The sequence below is a fragment of the Hyperolius riggenbachi genome, chromosome 5 (genome assembly GCF_040937935.1).
Source record: "Hyperolius riggenbachi isolate aHypRig1 chromosome 5, aHypRig1.pri, whole genome shotgun sequence".
NCBI classification, from domain to species: Eukaryota; Metazoa; Chordata; class Amphibia; order Anura; family Hyperoliidae; genus Hyperolius; species Hyperolius riggenbachi.
In genome coordinates this window covers 416686494-416711387 of record NC_090650.1, presented here as the reverse complement: position 1 = coordinate 416711387, position 24894 = coordinate 416686494, and the positions used below count along the sequence as shown (strand labels likewise).

Here is a 24894-nt window from a genome sequence, read left to right as displayed (position 1 = left end):
GGATTCAGTATGAGACAACAAGCTCTCAATGAGGCAGCGACAGTCAGACATCATTCTTACCCACTCCACTGTGTCCGTAATCAGACACCATGAGGTCACTAGCCTGTGTGTGATAAGAATCTAGGAATCTCTTCTGAGGGATTGCTGAATAAGGATCTACAACTTTTTTTTTTCAACCTGTGACTCCTTTTATTTGTAAGGTTGTACATGAAGTCATCAGAACTTTGCAGCAGTGAGAGACAGATGTTTTTTACGAACCCTAGGGAGCAGGGACAGTGTATAAATTCCAATGTGTGTATGATTCCTTATCTGTGTGGTGGACACATACAGTCAATATAACAATGGTGCGAGAGCACAATATGTTTTTTCTCTCCATGCCCGTAGTTGTCAGTCTCTCAAACTTTTCCCCCACGGGCCCCCTGTGGCTTCTGGCCCCCCCTGCAGAGGCATCCCTTGCAGGGTCTATTGTTACTCCCCTGGTCCCTACCATAGTCTAGCACCAATCTGGGGGAAGCCATTTGACCCACCTGTATATTTTGGTATATGGGAGAAACTGACTGCCCAGTGGAAAACTATGGACGAGGGTCATAAAGAAAGTAACAGCCAGTTTTCAATGAATCAATTAAAGAATACCTCAGATGGGAAAAAAGTTCTATTTTACTGTAGCTTCAGCGGTCCCTCGGTTTCCTCTGGTTCACTCCATTGTGCCGCCAGTGCCCTCAGTGGAGTGGAGGAGACTGAGTGAAGAGGGGGATCCCTGTAGCCATTGGCAGCACTTGTAACGGATGAGGATCAGTCAGCTATTTGAAACTTGCTTTTCTGAGCAATTTCTTGATAATGCACACATACCTGTTGCAGGGATAGCGGTACGTTTAGCGAAGTAAGATTTTTTTTTTTTAGCCGTAGTTGTCCTTTTAGAGAAAACTATGATATGACAAAAATACATCATGCTTGTGTTAATTCATTTTGCAGCCAACATTAACGCCATGACTGACAGCAAGCAGACCCCACTGCATTATGCCGCAAAGTACGATGCCGTCAACTCCCTGAAGGTCCTGGTACGGAACGGCGCCGACACCACGCTGCTGGATCACAAGAAGCGCACGCCTCTGCACCTGGCGGCCGGGCTGGGTGAGAGCTCACTGACAGCCTGTGGTAGCTAATTCCGAAAAATGTTAAAGGGGTTCTGTGGAGTCCTGCAATAAACAAAAACAGTCACTTACCTGGGGCTTCTATCAGTCCCCTGTAGCTGTCATTTCCCGCGCCGTCCTCCTCCGATCACCCGTCCCCCGCCACCGATCAATTAATCGTCTAAGAAGACGAATAGTGCGCGCTCCCGCTCGCTTCTCCGGGAGCTTACTGCGCAGGCGCAGTATGAGTTTTTCTTGTACTGCGCAGTAAGCTCCCGGAGAAGCGAGCGGAAGCGTGCACGGCCGCGCAGCCACAGGCGCGTGACACACAATTAGACTGGGAGCGGCGGCGGGGAACGAATGATCGGAAGAGGACGGCACAGGACATGATAGCTACAGGGGGCTGATAGAAGCCCCAGGTAAGTGTCTGTTTTTGTTCATTTCGAGAGTCCACAGAACCCCTTTAAGCTATGTACAGTACAGGGCCGGATTTGTACTCCTTACTGCCCAAGGCCACTGTCCGCAGCCACCCCCCCCCCTCAGCATAGGTAGCCAGATGACCCTTCCCCCCCCACACCTTCCTCCATTTTAGATACATTGACACCCCCCCCCCCTTCCCCCAGAATAGGTATCCTGATGATTCCCCCCCCCCTCTCCCTAGTATAAGAAGCCAGATGGTCCTTCCCCCTTCTGTATAGATACCTTGATGACCCTCCTCCCTCCAGTATAAATAGCCAGGTGACCCTTCCCCTTAGTATAGCTTGCTGCCCACCCGCCCTTGATCCTGTGGTGCCCTAGGACATGGCCTAGGTGGCCATGCGCAGGCAGTAGAGCGGACCCGACGGAGATCGGCTATTTTCATTGTATTAATCAGAAAAACTGATTGCCATTATTGAATTGAAAAGAAATTGTGGTGTGTGTGTGTGCGGTGTGTGTGTGTGTGTGTGGTGTGTGTGTGGTGTGTGTGTGTGCGGTGTGTGTGTGTGTGTGTGTGTGTGCGGTGTGTGTGGTGTGTGTGCGGTGTGTGTGTGCGGTGTGTGTGTGTGTGTGTGTGTGTGTGCGCGCGCGGTGTGTGTGTGCGGTGTGTGTGCGGTGTGTGTGCGGTGTGTGTGTGCGGTGTGTGTGTGCGGTGTGTGTGTGTGCGGTGTGTGTGTGTGTGTGTGCGGTGTGTGTGTGTGTGGTGTGTGGTGTGTGGTGTGTGGTGTGTGTGTGTGTGTGTGTGTGTGGTGTGTGTGTGTGTGTGTGTGTGTGTGTGTGTGTGTGTGTGTGTGTGTGTGTGTGTGTGTGTGCGCGCGGTGTGTGTGCGGTGTGTGTGTGTGTGTGTGTGTGTGTGCGGTGTGTGTGCGGTGTGTGTGTCTGTGTGTGTGCGGTGTGTGTGTGTGTGTGTGTGTGTGTGTGTGTGTGTGGCCACAGGGGTATTTCCATGAAATAAGTAAAGGCATAAATTGTATACGATGTACAGTATGCCAGAGACATATTAGCGTTTTGTGTTCCGCAGATCGCAGTGAAGCTGCTCGCCTGCTCCTGCACCTCAAGTGTGATGCGAGCGTTCAGGATGACACCGGCCTGTCTTGCCTGACAATGATGGTGCTGAACATGGCACCCGTGGTAAGTCTGGAGAGTGAGGATTTTTATTTTGAGGATTCACCTCAAAATAAATGCACACAGCCCTCCATATTGTAAAACTGTCCAAACTATGTGCTTTGATTTTAAGGCAAATCCTATATGAAGCGTTTAAGGCAGGGAACACACTTGACTGTTTTCGTGCGCGTTTTCTGCACAGGAAAACTGAGAACTCATGTTAATCAATGGGCTAGTTTACACTTCATATGCTGTTCGCGCACAGAAAAAAAACTGACATTCTGCATGATGACTCTGCACATTTTGTCAGTTTTCTCTAACAATTACATCAGCTGCTGTGAAAAAACATGTGCGTTTTCCTGCATAGAAACACACCTGGTGTGCAGAAAATGTATGCAGAAAAACGTGCGCAGAAAACTGAAAGACAAGTGTGTTCCCTGCCTGCAGCCAAAAGCGGGCAGTGGATCGGTATAGGCTGGGGATCACCTGAGAGTACCCCAGAAGCGCATTTGAACCATCTTAGGCCCAGTGCACACCATAAACCTCTAGCAGATCTGTAAAACGCTTGAGGTTTTTGAAGCAGATTTTCAGAGCAATTCTAAGCGATTTCGGCAAAACGCTCAAGCGCTAGCGCTTTTCAAAGTGCTAGGGTAACAAAAGTCTATGGGCCTGTTCTCATTTGGGCGATTTGCACTAATCTCCGCAAATCACCCAAAAACGCTAGACGCAAACGCATAGCCTGCACCATTTTCAGGCGATTTCCCGGCGATCGCGTTTTAGTGCTATAGAAGCGCAAGACGCGATCGCTAAAAAATCGCCAGGTGTGAATGGTAATTTTTTTGGCATTAATTGCCAATAAACGCCAGAGCAAAACGCTGGCAAAATCGCTGGCGTTTTGTAAGTGTGAATGGGGCCTTAGAGAGATTTTCTAAACATGCCTAGAGTTTTTGCAGCGACTTTGTGTAGCAGATTACAAATATTGTTACAGTAAAGTTGTTACTGAACAGCTACTGTAACAAAAACGCCTGGAAATCCGCTCTGATCTAGCGTTTTTCAGAGCAGTTTTCCACTTTTCTATACTTTAACATTGAGGCAGAAACGCCTCAGAAATCTAAAAAATGCTGCAGCCCGCGAGTTTGCTTTTGTGGACATGAGGAACCGCTCTGGTGTGCACCAGCCCATTGAAATACATTACCTTTAGTGTTTTTAAAAATGCTCCAGAACCACTCTGGTGTGCACCAGCCCTTACAGGGTGTCATTGGGAAAGGGTGAGTGCCCAGTCTTGCGGGTGTGGTGGGGGTGTATATGCACTGAAGCTCATACAGCCAATGTTGTGCACTCCAAAGCTTAAAGATTGAAATATGAACTGTTTATGTGAATGTTGATCTCGGGACATTTGGTTGTATTTATCTGCTGCTAAAGGTGGGCAAACACATCAGATAAAAGTCTTTGGAAAATGAAAGATCACAGTGCAATTTTACCCCCTTCCATGTAGTATGAGAGTCATACCTACACAGTCTATTCTATGGAGCTGAACTCCCCATCAGATAGAAATCTTTGCAAGATGCTGCACACAGAGATGCTGTACACATGCAACAGATCAGTATCTGCAAAAGATCTGTTCCTGCAAAACATCCGTTGCTGGAACTGATCTTCTGCAGATTCTGATCTTTTGTGTCTGTACAGCATCTGTGTGTGCAGCATCTTGCAAAGATTTTTATCTGATGTGGAGTTCAGCTCCATAGAATAGACTGTGTAGGTATGGCTCTCATACTACATGGAAGGGGGTAAAATTGGTCTGTGATCTTTCATTTTCCAAAGACTTTTATCTGACGTGGGTACCCACCTTTAGTCTATACTAGAGGTGTAGCATGGTCTTATATTGTATTGAAGCTTCCTTATTGGTTTGCATGCTATTTTGGCAGTTGGACTGAGCAAGTGCCTTTGTAAATAAAGATAAAATTGAGAATCCCCCATGAGGAGGTGGATTTTTACTATGGGAGAAATGTACATTTATATGAATGTGTTTTAAAAATGATAGTTTTTCATGATAGTTGTCCTTTAAGAGATGGGTTGAAGCACAGTGCACATCGGCATGCTGTAATAAAGCGTAATCGCATAATTAAGTGTCTCGGTTAAAGGTCTCCTGAGTGTAATTGTGGCATTAGATTGTCAGGTAATTCTCATGCACTTAATACAATAACTTCTCCCACATCCTCTGACTCCCCTGATTAATCGGATTATCCCTCCTGTGCTCTGCGGCTTGCGTGCCTGTTGCTCCTTTACGTGTATAGCCTTCTATAGAGATCCGCATTATACGGCATGTTTATAAGGACATTACCTTCCCACACTTACAACCTCTATGATGCCTGTAATAAAACAGCATCCGGTTCTGACTGTTTAACCTCCCATTAGGAGCCATTTACCTGCTGCTGTGCGCTAAATGTGCACATATGTCATGTGTATGAGCCCTGCTCTCTGCATGAACCTCAGTGTAATAGGTGATGATTGCTGCTGCCATCTCCATTACATCACTAAGCGGCTATGAAGAAAATGCAGATCATGCCTCCCAACTTCCTGAGATAAAGAGCCCCCTTGGTTGGGAGGCTGGATCCGAGCATCTTTTAGCATGAAAAACGAAAAGATTTTGGCAAATATCTCTCCCTCAGTTACAATTCCAGTCACACCCCCACCACACCTCCAGTCACACCCCTGGCAACAAAGGCCATGGCCTAGGGCACCAGCAAAGCAAGGGGCGGGCTGTGGGCAGCAGTAGCAGTTAGCCTGCTGAACATTCATCCTGCTACACAGTTTGCACATGGCGGTGGGCGGCTACCAACAGCTGGATCCGGCACTCGGGAGATGAAGGGGCAGCAAACTGGCGCTTACAGTGATCTCTGAGCTGCCTGTCACTCACCGAATGTGCCGCTCGCCAAGGAGCTTACTATCTAATCCCTGCCATCATGTCACTAACTGTCCTCAGAGGAATTTATCATATAATCTATGCCATCACCTCACTAACTTTCCTCAGAGGAGCCTACAACCTAATCCCTGCCATGTTGAGCGTAAAGTTTAGGATGCTGCCAGTCCAGGGGCAGCTGGTGATAGTGGGTCTTGGGCAGTAAGAAGTACAAATCCGTCTCTGGTCACACCCCCTCTGCACTTCCAGCCATACCCCCACTGCAGTTTATCACACCCACTAGATCTCCAGTCCTTCCCCCTATGCACCTCCAGTCACACCCCCTCTGCACTTTCAGTCACACCCCCTCTGCACCTCCAGGCAGGGCCGGCGCTACCATTAAGGCAAAGGAGGCAGCTGCCCCAGGGCCCCAGAGCTTGTAGGGGCCCCCAGTGGCTACAAGAGGAAAAAAAAATTTCAAAATCGGCCTTATAGTTTTTGAGAAAATCGATTTTAAAGTTTCAAAGGAAAAAAAAACACATTTAAAAACCTGCCGACTTTAATGGTTAATAGCAAATCCACCTTAAATGCTAGAAACCCTAAATTTGCAGGGTATGTTAAGGAGATCATTAGGAATAAGAGGAAAAACAATTTTTCAAAAAGACCTTATAGTTTTTGAGAAAATCGATTTTAAAGTTTCGAACGAAAAAAAGTATACTTTTAAATGCGGTAAATGTCACTTTTAGTAGCAAACCTAACGATAGTGTAATTTTACATGCATCAAACGAAAGCGCATTAAATTTCCTGACGGGGTTTCCAGGGGGTCTATACGCAGCCGCAGCGCTTTGGCCAGGGATCGCTATACAGCCGCAATATGGCTGTATGAAGATCCCTGGCATGTTTTCCTATTTTCCCAATTTTTTTTTTTTTTATGTTTAGAGTGTGGGAATTTAAAAAAAAAATTGTGGGGTCCCCCCTCCTGAAACTTTTTAACCCCTTGTCCCCCATGCAGGCTGGAATAGCCAGAATGTGGAGCTCCGACCGATTGAGGCTTCACACCCTGACTATACCAGCTGCAAAAAAGGTCTCTTAATGCTGATTTTTGTTCCGGGGTATATGTTGGGGGGGCCCCCAGGTTTATTTTGCCCTGGGGCCCCATTGTTGCTTAAACCGGCCCTGCCTCCAGGCACAACTGCACTAGATCTCCAGTCATACCCCCTCTGCATCTCCAGTCACACCCTCTCTGCATCTTCAGTCACACCCGCACTTGATCTCCAGTCACACCCCCTCTGCACTTCCAGTCACACCCCTCTGCACCTCCAGGCACACCTGCACTAGATCTCCAGTAACACCCCCTCTGCACCTCCAGTCACACCCCCACCACACCTCCAGTCACACCTCCTCTGCACTTCCAGTCACACCTCCTCTGCACTTCCAGTCACACCACCACACCTCCAGTCACACCTCCTCTGCACTTCCAGTCACAGCCCCACCACACCTCCAGTCACACCCCCTCTGCACTTCCAGTCACACCCCCACCACACCTCCAGTCACACCTCCTCTGCACTTCCAGTCACACCCCCACCACACCTCCAGTCACACCTCCTCTGCACTTCCAGTCACACCCCCACCACACCTCCAGTCACACCTTCTCTGCACTTCCAGCCACACCCCCACCACACCTCCAGTCACACCCCCTCTGCACTTCCAGTCACACCCCCACCACACCTCCAGTCACACCCCCACCACACCTCCAGTCACACCTCCTCTGCACTTCCAGTCACACCCCCACTAGCGAAGCAGGCAATTTGGATGCCCGTTAGCGCCAGAAGTTTGGGGTGCCGCCATAAGGGTCTATACAAATATCGACATTGAGCCGTAACTTGGGCACCATAAATAGCGGGCGCTGGTGCTAATTACACTATAGGTACACAGACCTTTGTATGGTATGTTGTATTTACCAAACCTTGTCCCCTACGACAGTCTTTTTAAGGTCAATGTCTTCATTGTTATTTTGTTGCCCTGAATATTTTAGAACAACTCAATTAAAGTTTAACACGTTCTTAGGGACATTCTCCGATGAGGAATTAGTATTGAATATTTAAAGTACACTTGACCTGATGGCCAAAAAAATGACTGAAGCTCATGGTAGGTTAGGTTACCTTTGTAGAAGTGTCCTAAAGCTCCTCATTGTCCTTGGGGTCCCCCCTTCCCAATTCCATAAATACTCAATGGAATCCTCCAGTTGAATATGAAATCCAGGAAGCGCCCCCCTAGCAACGAGGCGTGAATCAGAACTGCGTAGGCGCAAGTTCTAATCCACGCAAGCACAGAGAAAGCAAGCGATCTTTCACTGTACAGGCACAGCTGGAAACTCACGCTTGTGCACTTCAGAATAGCTCTGCGCCTCTTAGAGGAACATCCGTGATGAGGACCAGGGATGGGAAACAGGAAGGGGGGCTGAGGACAACGAGCAGTGCCAGGACACTTCTAGAAAGGTAATCTATCCCACCATGGCCTTAATTTTAATAAATTTTGCCCCGGTTTATGGATACTTTAATAAGTTTACCACTGCCACTCTACAGTGACTGCTTCTTCTGCACAATTTTAGGCATTGCTGGCCTTGGACCAGTTTCATAAGACGGATCGGCCAAACCGAAAGCAACACTTTTACCTGAACTATGTGGAGCCCCAGACTTCAGGTTAGTGGTGATCACTATGATGATGGTAAAGAATGTAGAGACAATAAAGAGGAGTTTGCAGGAGCAGAGAGAGGCTATCCTAGATCTGACCTCACTTTGAGCGCTGAGTGGAAGCAGCAAAGGCTTTTTTTGTGATAGGAACAAGGAAGCAGATAGAGGAGGAGCTACTGAAGCGGTAGAGACAACTAGGTGAGCTAACTTCTCTCACCTCTGTGCCCGTATGGTGTGTACCAGTCCTAAGGGCCTTTCTAGAAGTTAGGGGTCTTCGGGGTACAGCAGAGCAGTTTTACTCTTTTGCCAATCTCTTGTAGATGTTGTTTATAGAACAATAGGTTTACTTTATGTGATAAACTACTTTTTTTTTTTTTAACCAGGCTTTGGTAGAACAGAAGCCAAATCTCCGGTAAGTATGGTTGAAAAGTACAATGAAAAGAACATGGGTTTCCTAACACAACCTCACTACCTCATGTAATGTTAACACCATAGACACTGATACAAATCCCCTCTTCCCCATTTGCAGCCTCCCTTTTTTCAATTTGCATCCTCCACCTCCATATGCAGCCGCCCAAGGCCTGGGCCATTGTAGCCCTTCCAGAAATCCAGATCTGATAAAACACAGGGTGACACTGAAGGGTGTGTCCATCCTCCACTGACCTCTATTGAGTGTTATAAGAATTCAGTCTTCCATCTTAGATTGCTGATATGTAAATCTAGCAGCGTGTGTGTTCCGGGGCTGGATTGCCTTGGCAAAGTGCAGGCTGGGCTCATTGTTCCCCTCCTTACCCCGCCCTCTTGAGGCCACCCTGTTGTTGGCCGAGCTATCATCTTTTCTCCTCCCTCCATCGTACAGGACAGCCAGTGACCCCTCTGTACAGAACTTTGCCCTGAACTGTCACCCAGGGGATCAATCCCTGCAGACAGTAGGAATTGTGCATGTATAATGCTGGGAATACACAAGGTTTTTCAGCAGATTTTCTGTCTGATTGATTTCTGTTCACTTCTATGAGAAATCGATCAGAAGAAAATCAAAAATCAGATCGGACATGTTGGAAATGATCTATCGAACCATCTATCTGCTAAAAAATCTCATGGTGTATTCCCAGCATAAGCACTTTAATTAAGGTAGAGTAGAGTAGACTCTACTAATGGAATTACAATCAGATAAGATCTCAAAGGGCATTCTCCTTTCACTGGTTATCCAGGGACTATGAAAGGTCTTCTGAGGGTCAAGGGTATATCACATGACTGTTTAGCAATGAGGATCTAAGCTGGTCACACACGATTCAATTTCCCGTCTGATCGACAGGTGATCTGACAGGAAGTTGTATCTATATACATGTCCAAACTACTCCCAATCGATAACGGGAACGATTTTCCCATGGTAACCTCGGAAAATCTATCTTGCTGTTGAACAGGAGCAGATTAGACATGTTGGAAATAATCTTCTGATTCGCATCTATCAGAGGGGAAATTGCACCATGTGTATTTAGGATAAAAAAAAGCTGGATTTCAGTCTGGCAGTAGTTTTCCCACTTCTACAAGTGTAGTTATACTTTAAAGAGGCCCTGTAGTAACATACAGTAGAGTGCTGTAAATTATTCAGGATACCCACTTTTAAAGGAATTTTCCTGGTTTCAGCATCAGAGACAGTTCCTATAGCTATATATTGCTGTAAATTGGTATGTAACCCCACCCTTCCAGTGATGCTTTGCCTAGGCTGCTTAGCTATGCAGAATTCTTCTCCCAAAGCATTCTGGGAGATCAGCCATTATTTATTTCACTGGCCTCAGAATGCTCAATAAACAAACATTCTGCAGAGCTGCATCTGCCAGGTCTAAAGATGCCCCCACCTGTGATAAGTTTGAGAATATAAACCAGGCCGAGGAAAGATTTTACAATAGGCAACCAGTGACTAAACTAATTTGTGAAGAAATGCTGAAAAAATAAGCAATTTTATTCATGTTGTTATTTTCAGTACAGTTCCTCTTTAAAGAGGAGCTAAATACTTGCTCTACTTACATAACATGTATTGCACTGTCCACGTTATGATTCCTGTGAATTTTATAAAGGAAAACTAGAGAATCCTATTCTAGACAGTTTCCATATTTACTGTGGCTATTTTGAAGCCAGTCGTGATGTAATATCCGCCCTTAGTCTCCTCTGCCTGATTTGCCCGCCCTTCACTATAGAAAATGCATTGTTCAGCATGAGAAATACTGCCAATAAGAGAGGAACAGAGGTGTGGGAGGGGAAAACAGGAGGGAAAGAGGCTTCAGCCAATCAGGCTGCATTAGTTACATCTGAGGGGAAGTAGAGAAGCAAAAAAGACAACCCAGCATGCCCTGCAACTTCTCTTTAGTGTACCACATTTTGTGTGTACCAAATAAGAGTCATGTAAACTGGGGAATGATCATATATTAAAAGGAAAAATCCATATCCTTCTCAGTTAGGTTCCCTTTAAAGTGGACCTGAACTCTTGCACAGGACAGAAGGAAAACAGAGAAATGCTCCCTGTATGTATTTAGAGAGTTTAGCCTGTTTAATTCCCCTTCATCTGTAATTTGATCTCTTAGCTGTGTCTGCTGGCTGCCACAGCAGAGCAGCTAATTTAAACACAGGATGTTAACCCTATGTCTGCTTTTATGAAAGCAGGTAGTAGACACACTGCAGATGTATTGCTGGATTTACACCAGCTGTAACAAAAGACATGTTTTTCTTTAAAATGTCATTATGCAGTTGCTTATGTTTTGGGGCAGAGAGAAAGTTCTGAGTACAGGTCCTCTTTAAGTGTATGTTTGCTCAGGAATTTCCCATAGATTTCAGTCCCGGTGGTAATGTCTGCAGCAGCAGCTTCTCCTGCCTTCTGTATGGCAGCTGGTGTTGGTGTATGGGATGGTGTGAATTAGCACCAGACGACGCACACGCTTTCGTTTAATCACAAGGGCGTGTGGAGTGGGCGGCAATACGCAGCTATATTCAGGAGGCTCGTGTAACACTCAGCGCAGGATCGCTGTGTCATTGTCATGCAGACACGACGGGATGAAGACTCATGTGTTGCAATGAGACACCCTAAACACTACACTGATTTTTTTATATTCTGTTCGGTTCAATTACCTTGACCACATCCACTGAGGATCTTTTTCCCTTAAAGATCCCTGATTGCAGCGGTGTGAGCTGGGACAAAGTCCTCCTCCAACACCCAAGGCAGAAACGCCAAAGTGCGCCCTTCCATCCCTACCACCCCAGCTGACCGTCACCCACTGATTGCTATTAGAGTAAGAGGCACCCCAGGGTCCCCAACAGTTATCTGGCTTGCAGTCACTGCCATGTATGCCCTTTTCTTATTTCTCTCTACTTCAAACACAATAGGGGAATGATAGCTGAGTGAGTTGTGCGCCCCTCCTATACTGCACCCTGAGGCTGGAGCCTCTCTCGCCTCTGCCTCGGCCCTGAGTAGGGATCACTATAGCAGTCATTGACAGTGCTATAGGGCTTGGTGGTCTTGACCGGCGAGAAAGGGGTCTGTGGGTCTCATTGGGATCCCTGAATTGTGGCCAACAAGCAGAGCACTGGAGAGAAGTGTCCCACCTCTCCAGGCTCCACGGATGACCTGCTTTCCTGGTAGCATCCTTGTTTCCATGACTACAGTGCCTGCTCTCGTCACATGGGTTACATGAGGAGAAAGGGCACTGTAATTATATAGACTCGGATGCATGGTAGGTTGTTGGTGAAGCCTGGGTGGGGAAGTAATGTCACCCCCCTCCAATGCTCCACCTGCATACCCTGCATATGGGGGTGCTAATCTGGCAGCACGGTGGCATAGTTGTTAGCGTTTTCACCTTCCATAGCTCCCAACTGTCCTTATTTTGGAGGGACAGTCCCTCTTTGGGAGCCCTGTCCCTCTTTCCTCCTCATTTGTTCATCTTTCAGGACTTTGTCCCTCTTTCTATGTAAATATATATATTTCTGCACTGAAAAATGTGTTTAATTGACTCTAAACTTTATTCCCATCCTTTAAATTGATATATTTCTTATTTTCAAATATTAATATGAAGGAAAATGAACCAGGATAGGAAGGACCAGTGTGGTTTGAATGATAAAACCACATTTTTTTCTTATGAAATCTTTCTGGTACGCGTGACTAGGGGGTGTGCTGGGGGCGTGATCAAAGGTGTGGCAGGGGCGTGGCTTAAAGCCATTGTTACCCATCCTAAAAAAACAAAAGTCAGATACTCACCTAAGGAGAGGGAATGTTCTGAGTCCTAATGAGCCTTCCCTCTCCTCTCCCAGTGCCCTCCGTGCAGCTCAGGATCCTCCTTTCAAATCCCCCGCCGTGAGGGACCTCGGAAGTCTTCGGGAGCCAAGTCCTCCCAAAGACAGACGGCTCCATACTGCACACGCGTGATTACGCAATAGAGGGCGCTCATGCATGCACAGTATTGAGCGTCCCGTCTTCGGGAGCCCAAGTGCTCCCAAAGACTTCCGAAACCTCCATTCGGCGGCGGAAGTGGCAGTATTTAACCAAATTGGTTGAATGCTGCTACGGGGGATCCTGAGCGGGATCGGGAAGTCTCATTAGGACTCAGAGCCTTCCCTCTCCTTAGGTGAGTATCTGACTTTTGTTTTTTTAGGACGGGTAACATTGACTTTAAGTGTCCCTCTTTCTCAAAAAGTTGGGAAGTATGCAGTACTGGGTCCCTGGTTCAAATCCCAGCCAGGTCAACATCGGCAAGGAGTTTGTATGTTCTCCCCTTGTCTGCGTGGGTTTCCTCCAGGCACTCCAGAATATTTCAGAATCTGGAACATCTCATCTCAGGAAGTAGTTATGGCAAACGCTACATCTGCATTTAAAGGGGGCTTGGATCAACTTCGATATGTGTACGTGGGGGTTCAGGATGATGATGTTTTTTTTTTTCCTGGTTGAACTTGATAGACGGATGTCTTTTTTCAACCAAACTAACTATGTAACCACTACAGTGCCTCTTTAATTAAGCTGCAGTATCATTAATTGGCAGCTCCCACATCTAATCATCCTCTGCAGAGTTCTCTCTCACCCCCTACAAATCCATGTTCCTGTGAAGCCATCATTTTCCTATCAGACTCTCTCATCATCTCTGGTCTCCGGTGGCCTGTCCCAGTCTGTTATACACATGAATACATTTATACCAATGCAGCGCAGGAATATAGTTAATGCGAGTATGACTGCGGTGTGTTTGCATATATTCTGTGCGCTTTTCCCATAGGGTCACTTGAAAACCAGATGGAACAGCTTGGCTCCCAGCATTCATGTTCATTTCGCACACATCACATCGCACCCTCATTTGCATGCATGTTGCTTGTTTCTGTAGAGTTCTGATAGAACCAGTCAAATTTACAGACCCCATAATGCAGATCCATGATAAGTAGAAAGATGTCCAAGCAGGGGCGTAACTAGAAATCACTGGGCCCCCCTGCAAATCTTTGGATGGGGCCCCTTCCCACTGAATAGGGACTGTCTACAAATCTTTGTCTACAAAACTTTGTATGATTCGTTACCAGTGGCTGAGCAGATGCAATTTTGCAGAAAGCAGAATGTTTTTTTCTCTCCTTGCCCTTAGTTGTCAGTCTCTCAGGCCAGGCCCCCCTGTGGCTTCTGGGCCCCCCCTGCATCCCCTGCAGGGTCTATTGTTACGCCCCTGTGTCCAAGCTACTATTAAACTGTTTCCAAATTAAGCTTAGATTGCACTGCTTCCATTGTAATGATTAGAGTTTCAGAATGCCCAGCGATCTCATGGCGAACCAGAACTCCTAGGAGTGTGTGTAAGGGGCTAAAAAGGACCAAAAAGCCCTCTTACTAAAATACTATTGCCACACTTGTATGAGCTCATACCTGGTACTCTCCCTGAGTCCTCTTCTCCATCGCCACCAGGGTACCTGTGTACCGTGATCCGATGGCATGTAGGTGCTCGGTGCCCGTTGGCATTGGAGAGAGGACACAGGAGGAGACAAAGTCAGTGGCGTCGCAATAGGGGGTGCAGAGGTTGCGACCACATCGGGGCCCTTGGGCCAGAGGGGCACCGAAGGGCCCTCCCTCAACTACAGTATTAGCTCTCTATTGGTTCTGTGCTCATAATAATCACTTCTATAGATACTTTGCATTTTGGTAATTATTAACAAACTGTTTCCCATTCCCTTTTCGGCACATCTGACACAGTAGTTGCCATTGGCAGGTTTTGGTGCACCGTATCAATTGTTATGTATAGAGTGTTTGGGGGGCCCCATTGTAAAACTTGCATCGGGGCCCACAGCTCCTTAGCTACACCACTGGACAAAGTAGAGGGTGAACAGTCACCCTGGAATGACACAGGGACACCGGGAGCCCAAAGGTTCAGTACGTCACAAAAAAATATGAACAGAGGGTACTCACAAAGGGAGGTTGCAAGGGGGCAACCGACCACTGCAGGCAGGTGGAGATCAACAAACCCGACTCCACTCGGGGGTCTAGGCTAGCCGGAGATGGTTGCACTTTTTGAGAAAAAGGTCCTAGGAGCCCATAAACGGGAACCAAGGGTATCCCCTACCCTGAGCCATTGTGGTGGGGGGGAGGAAGGAGGATATACAAAAGAAAAAGACAAACACTTATATCGTGCTTTTCTCCTGGCGGACTCAAAGCGCCAGAGCAGCAGCCACTAGGACGCGCTCTATAGGCAGTAGCAGTGTTAGGGAGACTTGCCTAAGGTCTCCTACTGAATAGGTGCAGCTTACTGATCAGGCAGAGCTGAGACTTGAACCCTGGTCTCCTGTGTCAGAGGCAGAGCCCTTAACCATTACACTATCCAGCCACTATACAATACACAACAGGATAAAAAGGCGCCCAGAGCATGATAAAATTAATTAAAAACAATAAAATAAAGTTTGAGGTGGCTTACCTAAATGGAGACAAATTCATATAAAATGAACTTTAATAGCACTGGCAATGCGTTTCGTGGGTCCCTGCCCACTTCCTCAGGCCAAATCAAGTGCCTCACTGTGTTCGAGCCAAGGTTTGAGCTCCTTTTCATCCTGTTGGAGGAGCATGCCGGAAGGTAGGTGAGAGCACACTCTGCAGGGCCCGGGGGGAGCACACTAGATGGGGAGTCCTGGGGCCCTGCAGGTAATGAGGGCTTCCCAGATTTTTAGTAGATTAAATGCTGGAATCTATTAAAAATCTGTGTGTAGTGTGTGGCAGCAATAGATACCCCTCTGATCTGGTTGCCATCTGTCGGTGTATGGCCCCCTCAATTTAAATGACTTGGGTCATAGCAGATCCATGTATGATTAGGGGGAAGGGCTTTGGAGAAATCTCCTAAAGTTAGAATCACCTCCACAGTCTTAAGAACATAAAGTTCCAAATGTTTGCACTCAACAAGCAGAAGAGCGATGTCTCACTACCTTTAACCACCTCCATGTTGTATGAAGGCCAACAGATTTTGAATACAGTACTATGAACAATTTGGGTAGGTACTACTTGGAAATGGTTAAATTGGCAAAATTGGAAGTGGCAAAATTGGCCAATAAAAATTGGATGTTTGTGCACACCCTTTAAGAAGGCAAAACTGTCCTTTTGTATGTGTTTTTAGAAAGGGCTTTGAGCCTACACAACATGTCAAGGCGGTGCTCTTGCCGCAACACACTGTAATAAATGTCAGTCATGCGACTCTGCGGCAGAGTGTGTGCTGACAGGGTCATATGCATAGGCATGCCTTCTGCTACTCACTGCTGGACAGGAAGGACGTCACTGCGATTCCCTCAGTGGGTCCGTGCATGCACTCGATGCACTGTGTTTCGGCGCATTACCATAAGGCACTGTAGGCACGTGCCAACAGGCGCCTGATGATGGAAAGGCGGTTTACTCCCCTCCCCTAGCGCCTCCCTCCTTCCTTATGCTGAGTCCCAAGCACTACGTAAATGAATGTTTCATGACCTGGCTCTCGGCATTCCACTGACAAGATCTCCCTTCAGCTGGGGCACCTCTAGCTACTTAACCACTTAACGACCGCCTAACGCCGATAGGCGGCGGCTGGTTGTAAGTGGATTTCCATGGAAACAGCCATTCTATGTCAGTTCACGGAGGGTGTCTCCGTGAACAGCCTGCAAGCCTCCGATCGCGGCTCACAGGCTAAATGTGAACACGCGGGGAAGAAATCCCTTGTGTTTACAGCGTACGGAGATCGGCGATCCCCAGCCTCTGAAGCCTATCACAGGCGGTACAGGATGGATTGCTGTCCTGTACGCCAGTGGCGTAGCTAAGGAGCTGTGGGCCCCGATGCAAGTTTTACAATGGGGCCCCCCAAGCACTCTATACATAACAATTGCTACGGTGCACCAAAACCTGCCAATTGCAAGTACAGTGTCAGAGGTGCAAGAAGGGTATGGGGAACAGTTTGTTAATGGTTACCACTATTCAAAGTATCTATAGAAGTGATTATTAGGAGCACAGGACCAATAGAGAGCTAATACTGCAGTTGATGGAGGGCCCTTCGGGGCCCCTCTGGCCCAAGGGCCCCGATGCGGTTGCTACCTCTGCACCCCCTATTGCTACGCCCCTGCCTGTCCTAACGGCTGTCAGTGCTTACATGCGCAGTAGCACAAAGGCACTGACACACGGACAAGACTCAGGGACACTTGCAAATTATTATATAGGATATATACTTATATACACACATATATACCTAATAGTATACTCAACTTACTCAAATTTGCACACAATGGACGAAGCCCACCATCCATTTCCACATACACCATCTGGGCCTCCTACTCCTAGCACACAACAGGCCACACAGACAGACAATAGAGTCCAACAAGACTACTTACAGTCCCGTGTCCCCTCATTCCAACTCACACAGTGCGACCCCCTCACCTGCTTGCAGCCACAATCAGACGCTAGAGCGGCCGCTCGGAGGTGCTTCTTCATCGGTGACGTCACTCCCTCTCACAAGCTCCGGCTTCAGGGAGCAACAACCGTCCAATCAAACTGCAGCGCGAGCCGTGTACCCCGCGCCGGCGAGCCAATAGGAGGCGGAGAAAAAAGTTACAATGTATCAGTGTGGAAAGCTAGAGGTTCTGTGAAAACATGCAAGAGGAGGGGTGGAATGAGGTGACCTCAATGTAATCACCAGGCGTATACTATAGAAACATAAACATGATGTGTGGGGGTAAACTGTAATGTGAAGAGATGTCTGTGGGAAAGCAGAAGCCTCTTAAAAAAACAGTGCTGTGCAGTTGTCAATAACCCTACCTAGGGAGCCTATTCAATTTTTTCTGTCAGATGTTTTATCATCACACCAAAAAAAAAAAAAAAAAACCTTTTGTGCTACTAGCACGGGGGAAATTATTAGTGTGAATACAACTTGGTTATATCAATTTAAACTTACTGCTTATTACTGATACGTTGAGAAAACAGATCCTCTGAGAAAGTTGTCAAGGAAAGTATATTGAATTAGTGGCAAGAACCAGGGGCATAACTACAAATCACAGGGGCACCGAGCAAAACTTTGATGGTGCTCCCCAGTGGCGTAGCTAAGGAGCTGTGGGCCCGGTGCAAGTTTTACATTGGGCCCCCACAAGCACTCTATACGTAACAATTGATACGGCGCACCAAAACCTGCCAATGGCAACTACAGTGTCAGAGGTACAAGAAGGGGGTGGGGAACAGTTTGCTAATGATTACTACTATTCAAAGTATCTATAGAAGTGATTATTATGAGCACAGGACCAATACAGAGCTAATACTGCAGTTGAGGGAGGGCCCTTCGGGGCCCCTCTAGCCCAAGGGCCCCGATGCGGTCGCAACCTCTGCAACCCCTATTGCTACGCCCCTGCTGTACGCCCATGGGAAGGAGGGGAGGGAGGGAAGAAGAGGGAGGGCGGAATAGCGCTGCGGAGGGGGGCTTTGAGGAGCCCCCCGCTAAACACATATAGCCGGCGGCGATCAGACCCCCCCCCCCAGCAGGACATCCCCCTAGTGGGGAAAAAAGGGGGGGAAGTCTTATCGCCCTGCCTAAAAGCTGATCTGTGCTGTGGGCTGGAGAGCCCGCCCAGCACAGATCGAGTGAAAAGACTGTGGTCCTCAAGTGGTTAATACTGAGGGTACCTCTGGCTACCTAAGGATAAGAGGCACCTGTAGCTACCTATCACCGGCAAGGGAGAAGCGACAGCTGGACCGGCCAGTATACTTGTGGAGCTGTTCAGCGGGGGTTTGTAGGTTTATGGAGGGCGGAGTCTAGGGTGCCAGGACATCTGTGCCTATAGGCTCCTGTGGTGTAAGTCTGGGCCTGGCGCTTACACTATGTGCGTCGCCCATAGACGTGCGTTAGGCACGGTGCTTGCGGTAACATGCTGCAGCCAATATGTCTGGTCAAATACTTCTGGCGTACTGCGATGGACAGCAATACGTGAGAAAGTCTCTATAGACTTCCATTGCTTTTGCGGCCTCTAGCGGCAAAATAGGGTCTAAAGGTCCCATCGTCTCTAGCTATGCCACTGGGCCTCACACTACATGAAGGTGGTAACATTTGTCAGTGATTGACCAATCGTAATTGAAAGTGTGTATCAGGCTTTAGTGCCCAAATGTCTGCTAGAATACAAAGACTCCAGTAGAATCTGTTTCAAAATGTTCCCAGCTGCAGCGAGTGAAGAATATAGGTCAGGGGAGCTGAAAAACCCTGGTAAAATAATATTCCCCTCGCAGACACTCTTTTCCCTTTTAAAATCAATTAGGAAGCATATTTTTGCCGTGTTCTTAGTGAAAATCGCCATTATGCCGTCTTGTGCCGCTGGCATTTGCCCTCCAGGCACCAGAGATGAAAAAAAGAAATAATTGGACAACCGTTCCATTTATTCTGCGTTTTGCCCTGGTTTCCCCGATAACAGCGGTAAATCATGCCGGATGAGCCGGGCGGTGCCGGAGCCGCGGCAGAAGGGGTTCCTTCCTGTGTCGTTAAGCCAGACGGCCGATTTAATTAGTTTCATTAATGCGTTCGCACCCATCAAATGCAGCAGAACGACCCTGTGGATCCGGGGCAGAAAGCTAATGAGTTCTCGACACGAGGAAGAGAAATTGGCTTTGTTATCTGGAAGATGAATTATAACATTGTCAGCGGCCGCTGCGCCATTGAAACTCCGACAGAATCCCTTGTAGCGCCAATGGGTGTGTGTTGGGGGGGGGGGTGTCTGGGGGGTGTCCTTCTGGAGGAGATATCACTCTGAGTCCTCAGTGTGTGAGGTGGCTAGAGCAGTCCTCAGCGTCAGAGTCCTGGTTAGTGTCAAGGTTTTGGATTTTTCATGTGAATGTTAAGACCACACCTTTTCTCAAAAAGTTCGGAGGTATGGCTGTGTGTGTGCATCACTGGGCTGTGTACTTTAACACACACAGACAGTTATCCTATAGTGTGTTCAATCACAAATACAATTGCAAGCTAAGCACTGCTTATGATACACAGTATGCTGGCTAGTAATAGATAAAAGAGGATAGTAGGACTGCAAAGCCCAGCAATGACTGTGGCCTGGCCTGTATTCAGTGTGTCACCCACACGGACAGATATCCTATAGTATGTTCAATCACAAATACAGTTGCAAGCTAAGCACAGCTTATGATAGACAGTGTGCTGGCCTGTAATAGAAGAGTATAGTAGAACTGCAAGGCCCAGCAATGACTGTGGCCTGGCCTGTAGGCAGTGTCTCATACACAACCCCCGCCAATATGAGCCCTCAAAAGGGCTTTTGTTTTGGGGTGCTTTCAGCAATAAAGAACCGCGTAGCTAACTGTCCCTGTCGCTGCAGCAATCTCTCCCTTCCTCTCACTACAGCAACAGCTGGAGCCTGAGAACATGGCTGGTGCTGCTGTCTTTTTATAGGGGGGGGGGGGAGGAGACGCCAGGTAGGGGTCCGTGTGGGAGTGCAGCCTGCTTGGCTGCCATGTGTCTGCTGACTGTAATGTAGGGGGTCAAAGTTTAGCCCAATGACGAGGTATAGGAGGCGGGTCGAACGTGCTATGTGTCCGCGTCCCGCCACAGACGCAAACAGCTGAATTTCGCCAGGAACTGTCTGCTGGGGAACCGCTCGGGCTATTTCAACACTTGTATGGGGGCAAGGGGTTCTATTCTGTGTACACTTTTATTGGAGGGAGGTGTTTATACTGGCCATACCTGCTATGGGTGGTGGAAAGGGAGGTACACTAGCCACACTTATTGGCACAGAGTTGGGGGTGCTATGGATGGGTGCCCCATTACAATTTTGTTTGGGGACCCCATACTTTGTAATTACACTTTTATGAAACTTTTGTGGAACCTTCGAGAGCCTCCTCCCAATCTTCATGGTAGAGCTCTCGCAAAACACCATCGAGTGACTGTATGGAAAACTGCGTCCTTACATTTTGCAAATCCATACATATAGTGCTGACACATTTTCCACAAAGCATTACAGAGAACTGTGAACAATTTATACTATTAATTGTCCATTAGAAGGACTCACAATGTAAAGTATAGAGTTGTGCCATCAGTGGTGATCACAGGAGGGCTGGACATGACACAGGTGACACATGGCCTTGGTGGGAAAGTGCTGAGAGTAATATAATGTCTGCATGTGTCGTCCTATTCCAGCTGGAAGTCATTGTGCAATCCCGGCAGCTAGATATCATCATGCACCCTGTTATCCAGAAATTAATTGAAGTGAAGTGGAAGTTTTTTGGCAGGTAAGCCCAGAGAGCTTTCCATTGAGATAATTGATAGCGCCTGCGGGCAATCCAACCTCTCAGCTGTCGGAGATGAAAGCCACCACCGTGTTCTCTCTCCCCCCACAGGACGCAGATCGCCATAGCACTGTCACTAAATCTTCTGTTCATCTTATCGTGGACAGCTCTCGGGATCGCCTCCTCGCTGCCGAGAACAGAGGATGCACCGTACAAGTTTCCAGAGGTACGTCATTGCTATGCCAGAGAGGGGGACTTGTACCGCTTCCTTTATAGAAAGTGATGGTAGAACTATAACCTAACTGTGCCAGAAGGACCAAAAATTGCACACGGTCCAATAAGTGTGTTATCGATCATTAGGGATGGTCCACAAGGGGAAATAGGATGTTTTCGCCATCCAAAGCACAGAAGGGAAAAAGAGGCACCCAGGGTATGATAAAACTAGGTTAACCGCTTGAGGACCGCAGTGTTAAACCCCCCTAACAGGACCAGGCCATTTTTCTGTTAATAGGCCCTGCAGCTTTAAGGCCTTGCTGCAGGGCCGCACAGCACAGCACACAAGTGATTCCCCCCCGCCCTTTTCTCCCCACCAACGGAGCTCTCTGTTGATGGGGTCTGATCTCTCCCCCAATGTTTATTTTTTCTTTTTACAAATATTTATTTTATTATTTTTCTATTAAATTGTACCTTGTTTTATTTAATTTTGTGCCTGTCCCTCCCTCCCTCACTCCTCCCGCCAGCCAATCAGTGTGATCAGCGGTCATAGGCTTCAGCCTATGACAGCCGATCACTTTCTGCACTACAGAGGGGACAGCCAGTGGAGTAGCTAAGGAGCTATGGGCCCCGGTGCAAGAAAGGGATGGCAAACAGTGTTTTAATGATTACTAATATTCAAAGCATCTATAGAAGTGATTATAATCAGCATAGGGGTGGCCAAACGGGCCCCTCCGGCCCTGATGCGGTTGCAGCCTCTGAAACCCCTATTGCTACGCCACTGGGGACAGCTGTGTCACACGGCTGTCACCAGTATAGCGCTGCCTTAGATCACAGCACTGTACATTGTTAATAGACGGCGAAACAGTCTCCGAGCGGCGAAGGCGGCTGGGAGACTTCCGCTCCGCCTTCCAAGCGGAGATGCGCGCGCATCGACGTGCGATCTCCTGCTAGCCCCATAGAATTGATTTTAACCTAGTTTTATCATACCTTGGCGCCTCTTGTCCCCTTCTGTGCCTTTCACCCTCCTTTGGGAGCGGTGTTACCTTTTGGCCCTAAGTGGTTTAGCCACATCCTGCACCATCTGGTTGTTATGTATCAAGAGCGCAACCACTTCACTTTCAGTTTGCTCGTCACCCGAGTGGAGTCGGGTTTGTGCATCTCCACCTGCCTGCAGTGGTCGTTGCCCTTATGCAACTCACCTTTGTGAGTATTATTCACTCTTCTTTTCTATTATTTCCCAATTGTGACATAATGCACCATCTGGGCTCCCGTTGCCTTTCTTTATAGGGTGCCCTGAACACCCTACATAGCTTTTTTCGCCATGCAAAGAAATTGTTTAAAAGGGATGTACCGCCATTCTATTTACATGAATAGAAGGTTTTTTTTTAAATGACAATGGCACCACGATCACCTTGATCATAACCAAGCATCCCCTTTGGACATGAAATGGCCTTCACCAATGAAACTTCCGCTTTTGGACAGTGTCCGGCTTCTCTTGTGTTTACCCCGTAATAGTAGCTTTGCTAATATACAGTATATGATCAAATGCAATGGCCTCTGTTGCTCTGCACAAAGATGTCCAGGTATAACCTCAGAAATTGGTTGAAAAGAAGAATCAAGACAAGGAAGAAGGGAAAGCAAAGAAAAGAAGAGAGAGTACAGAAAGTTCAGACATTCCCAAGATCCTCCTACCCAGTTGTGACCATCTTATACCAGGGATCCCACACTTTGGCCATCTGGGCACTGGGCAGAACTGTCCTCAAGGAGGTCTGCCATCTGTTTCTGATCCACAAAAAGTTGTGATCCTGGACTTGAAGAGAACCCGAGGCCAAAAAAGGCTATAAAAAAACAGATACTTACCTAAGGAGAGGGAAGCCTCTGGATCCTAATAATGCTGGATACATATGGTGCGTTCCCGCACTCGATGCGCCGCTCGATTCCCGGCCATTCGATGATTACCGAGGATTTCCGAGCGCATTTCGATGATTGTTAGGTCGATTCACATGTAAAGTATGCCAAATCGACCTAACGATCCATCGAAATGCGAATCGGACAAGTCGGAAATAATCGAGTCGGCGCGAATCGACGGGAATCGAGCGGCGCATCGACTGCGGGAACGCACCGTGTATCCACAATAAGGCTTCCCTTGGCATCCTCTGGTCTCCTGTTGCCGCTTGCAGCCCCTCCATTCATCTTCTGCAGGCGCTCGGCCATACTGCAGCCACATAAACACGACCGCGCCTGGGCTGGTTCAGCTGCGCTTGTGCCAAAAGAGGAGGGCGGCCCCGATCAGATTACCGACAATCTATTGTCGGTAAATTTTGGAGGGGACTTGAGAGGCAAAGGAGGACTGCAGGACGCAGAGGGACGCCTCATTAGGGTACAGAGGTTTCCCTCTCCTTAGGTAAGTATGTGCTTTTTTGATGTAATTTATGCTCTGTGTACACTTTAAACTCTTCAAAAGAAATAAATGTGATTTCCACATCCTAGCAATGGTCTGTTTAGCTGCCACAAAACAAATATTCAACCAGTTGGTCGAATACCTGTAACAATGCTGGAACAAGGACACTGAGAGAGGAGTGGGAAAGCGCTATAGGACCCAGAGCCTTCCCTCTCCATAGGTAAGTATCTAACTTTTTTCCCTACAGTCGCTTCGGTATCACTTATTTATTTTCATTTATTGTATTTATAAAGCGCCAACATATTACGCAGCGCTTGACATTAGTTTAGGTTTCAGACAATATGTAGGGGTGACATACAGCAATATGACAATACAGGGATACATGCATACCAGATCCCGCAGCACAGATGAGTACAAGGTAATGCTTACTCAGTCACTGGAGGGGAGCATGGAGATTAGGCAAGTAGAGTTCACTCAGATCCATAGGATGGGTGCACAGTAATGGAGGTGCGTGATCAGGTAGGATACATAAGGAGGAGGACCCTGCCCAAAGGCTTACAATCTAGAGCAGGGGTCTCAAACTCGCGCCGGCAAAAGCAAAAGAGACACGGAAGCAAACTATTTTACCTTATAGTTCGCTTCAGTGCTCCCAAGTAATCCGCCGAATCCCCGCCGCTAAACGAGGGCTGCAGAGCACCCAAATCCCCCGGGCAAACATCCACGACTGCGCTGAGGTGCAGAGCTTCCAGCTGTTACTCTGCCCCTCCTAAAGTCAATCGCCGCACAGATCGCCGCCTCTCCCCGCCCCTCTGTGAAGGAAGAGTGAGAGGGGCGGGCAGAGGCGGCAATCCGCCGCGATTGACGTCAGGAGGGGCAGAGCTGAAGCTGAAAGCTCTGCCCCTTCCAGGAAATGCCGGCGGATTGCCCCCCGGGCGATTTGGGGGCTCTGCAGGCCTCGTTTTGCGGTGGGGACACGGCGGATTACTTGTAATGGGAGCACTGAAGCGAACTATAAGGTAGGACACTTCATGTTTAGAAGAAATAATTAAAACTGTTAATAATGACTTTTGAGAACTTTTTTGTGTGAAATCCCTTATGCGGCCCAGCCTCATCCTGACTTTGCCTCCTGCGGCCCCCAGGCAAATTGAGTTTGAGACCCCTGATCTAGAGGGAGAGGTGGGGACGTGAAAGGTAGGGGACCACAGCTCAGCTGCGGGTTTACAGCACCAGTGGGGGGGGGGGATAGGCCAGAGTGAAAA

The 24894-nt window shown here is 47.8% G+C and overlaps 1 protein-coding gene across 4 annotated transcripts in view; it reads left to right on the top strand.

Annotated features, from left to right (window-relative positions):
• The window catches only part of LOC137519185 (transient receptor potential channel pyrexia-like), a 144972-nt gene that overhangs the window by 11386 nt on the left and 108692 nt on the right, over positions 1 to 24894 (top strand). For 3 of the 4 annotated variants that reach the window (XM_068238017.1, XM_068238016.1, XM_068238015.1), the window contains exons 5-10: positions 973 to 1131; positions 2629 to 2738; positions 8222 to 8312; positions 8687 to 8715; positions 20930 to 21021; positions 21130 to 21244. In XM_068238017.1, the coding sequence (XP_068094118.1) occupies positions 973 to 1131; positions 2629 to 2738; positions 8222 to 8312; positions 8687 to 8715; positions 20930 to 21021; positions 21130 to 21244 (596 nt within the window). The remainder of the gene's footprint in view (positions 1 to 972; positions 1132 to 2628; positions 2739 to 8221; positions 8313 to 8686; positions 8716 to 20929; positions 21022 to 21129; positions 21245 to 24894) is intronic. The other variant, XM_068238018.1, reaches the window with a different exon arrangement.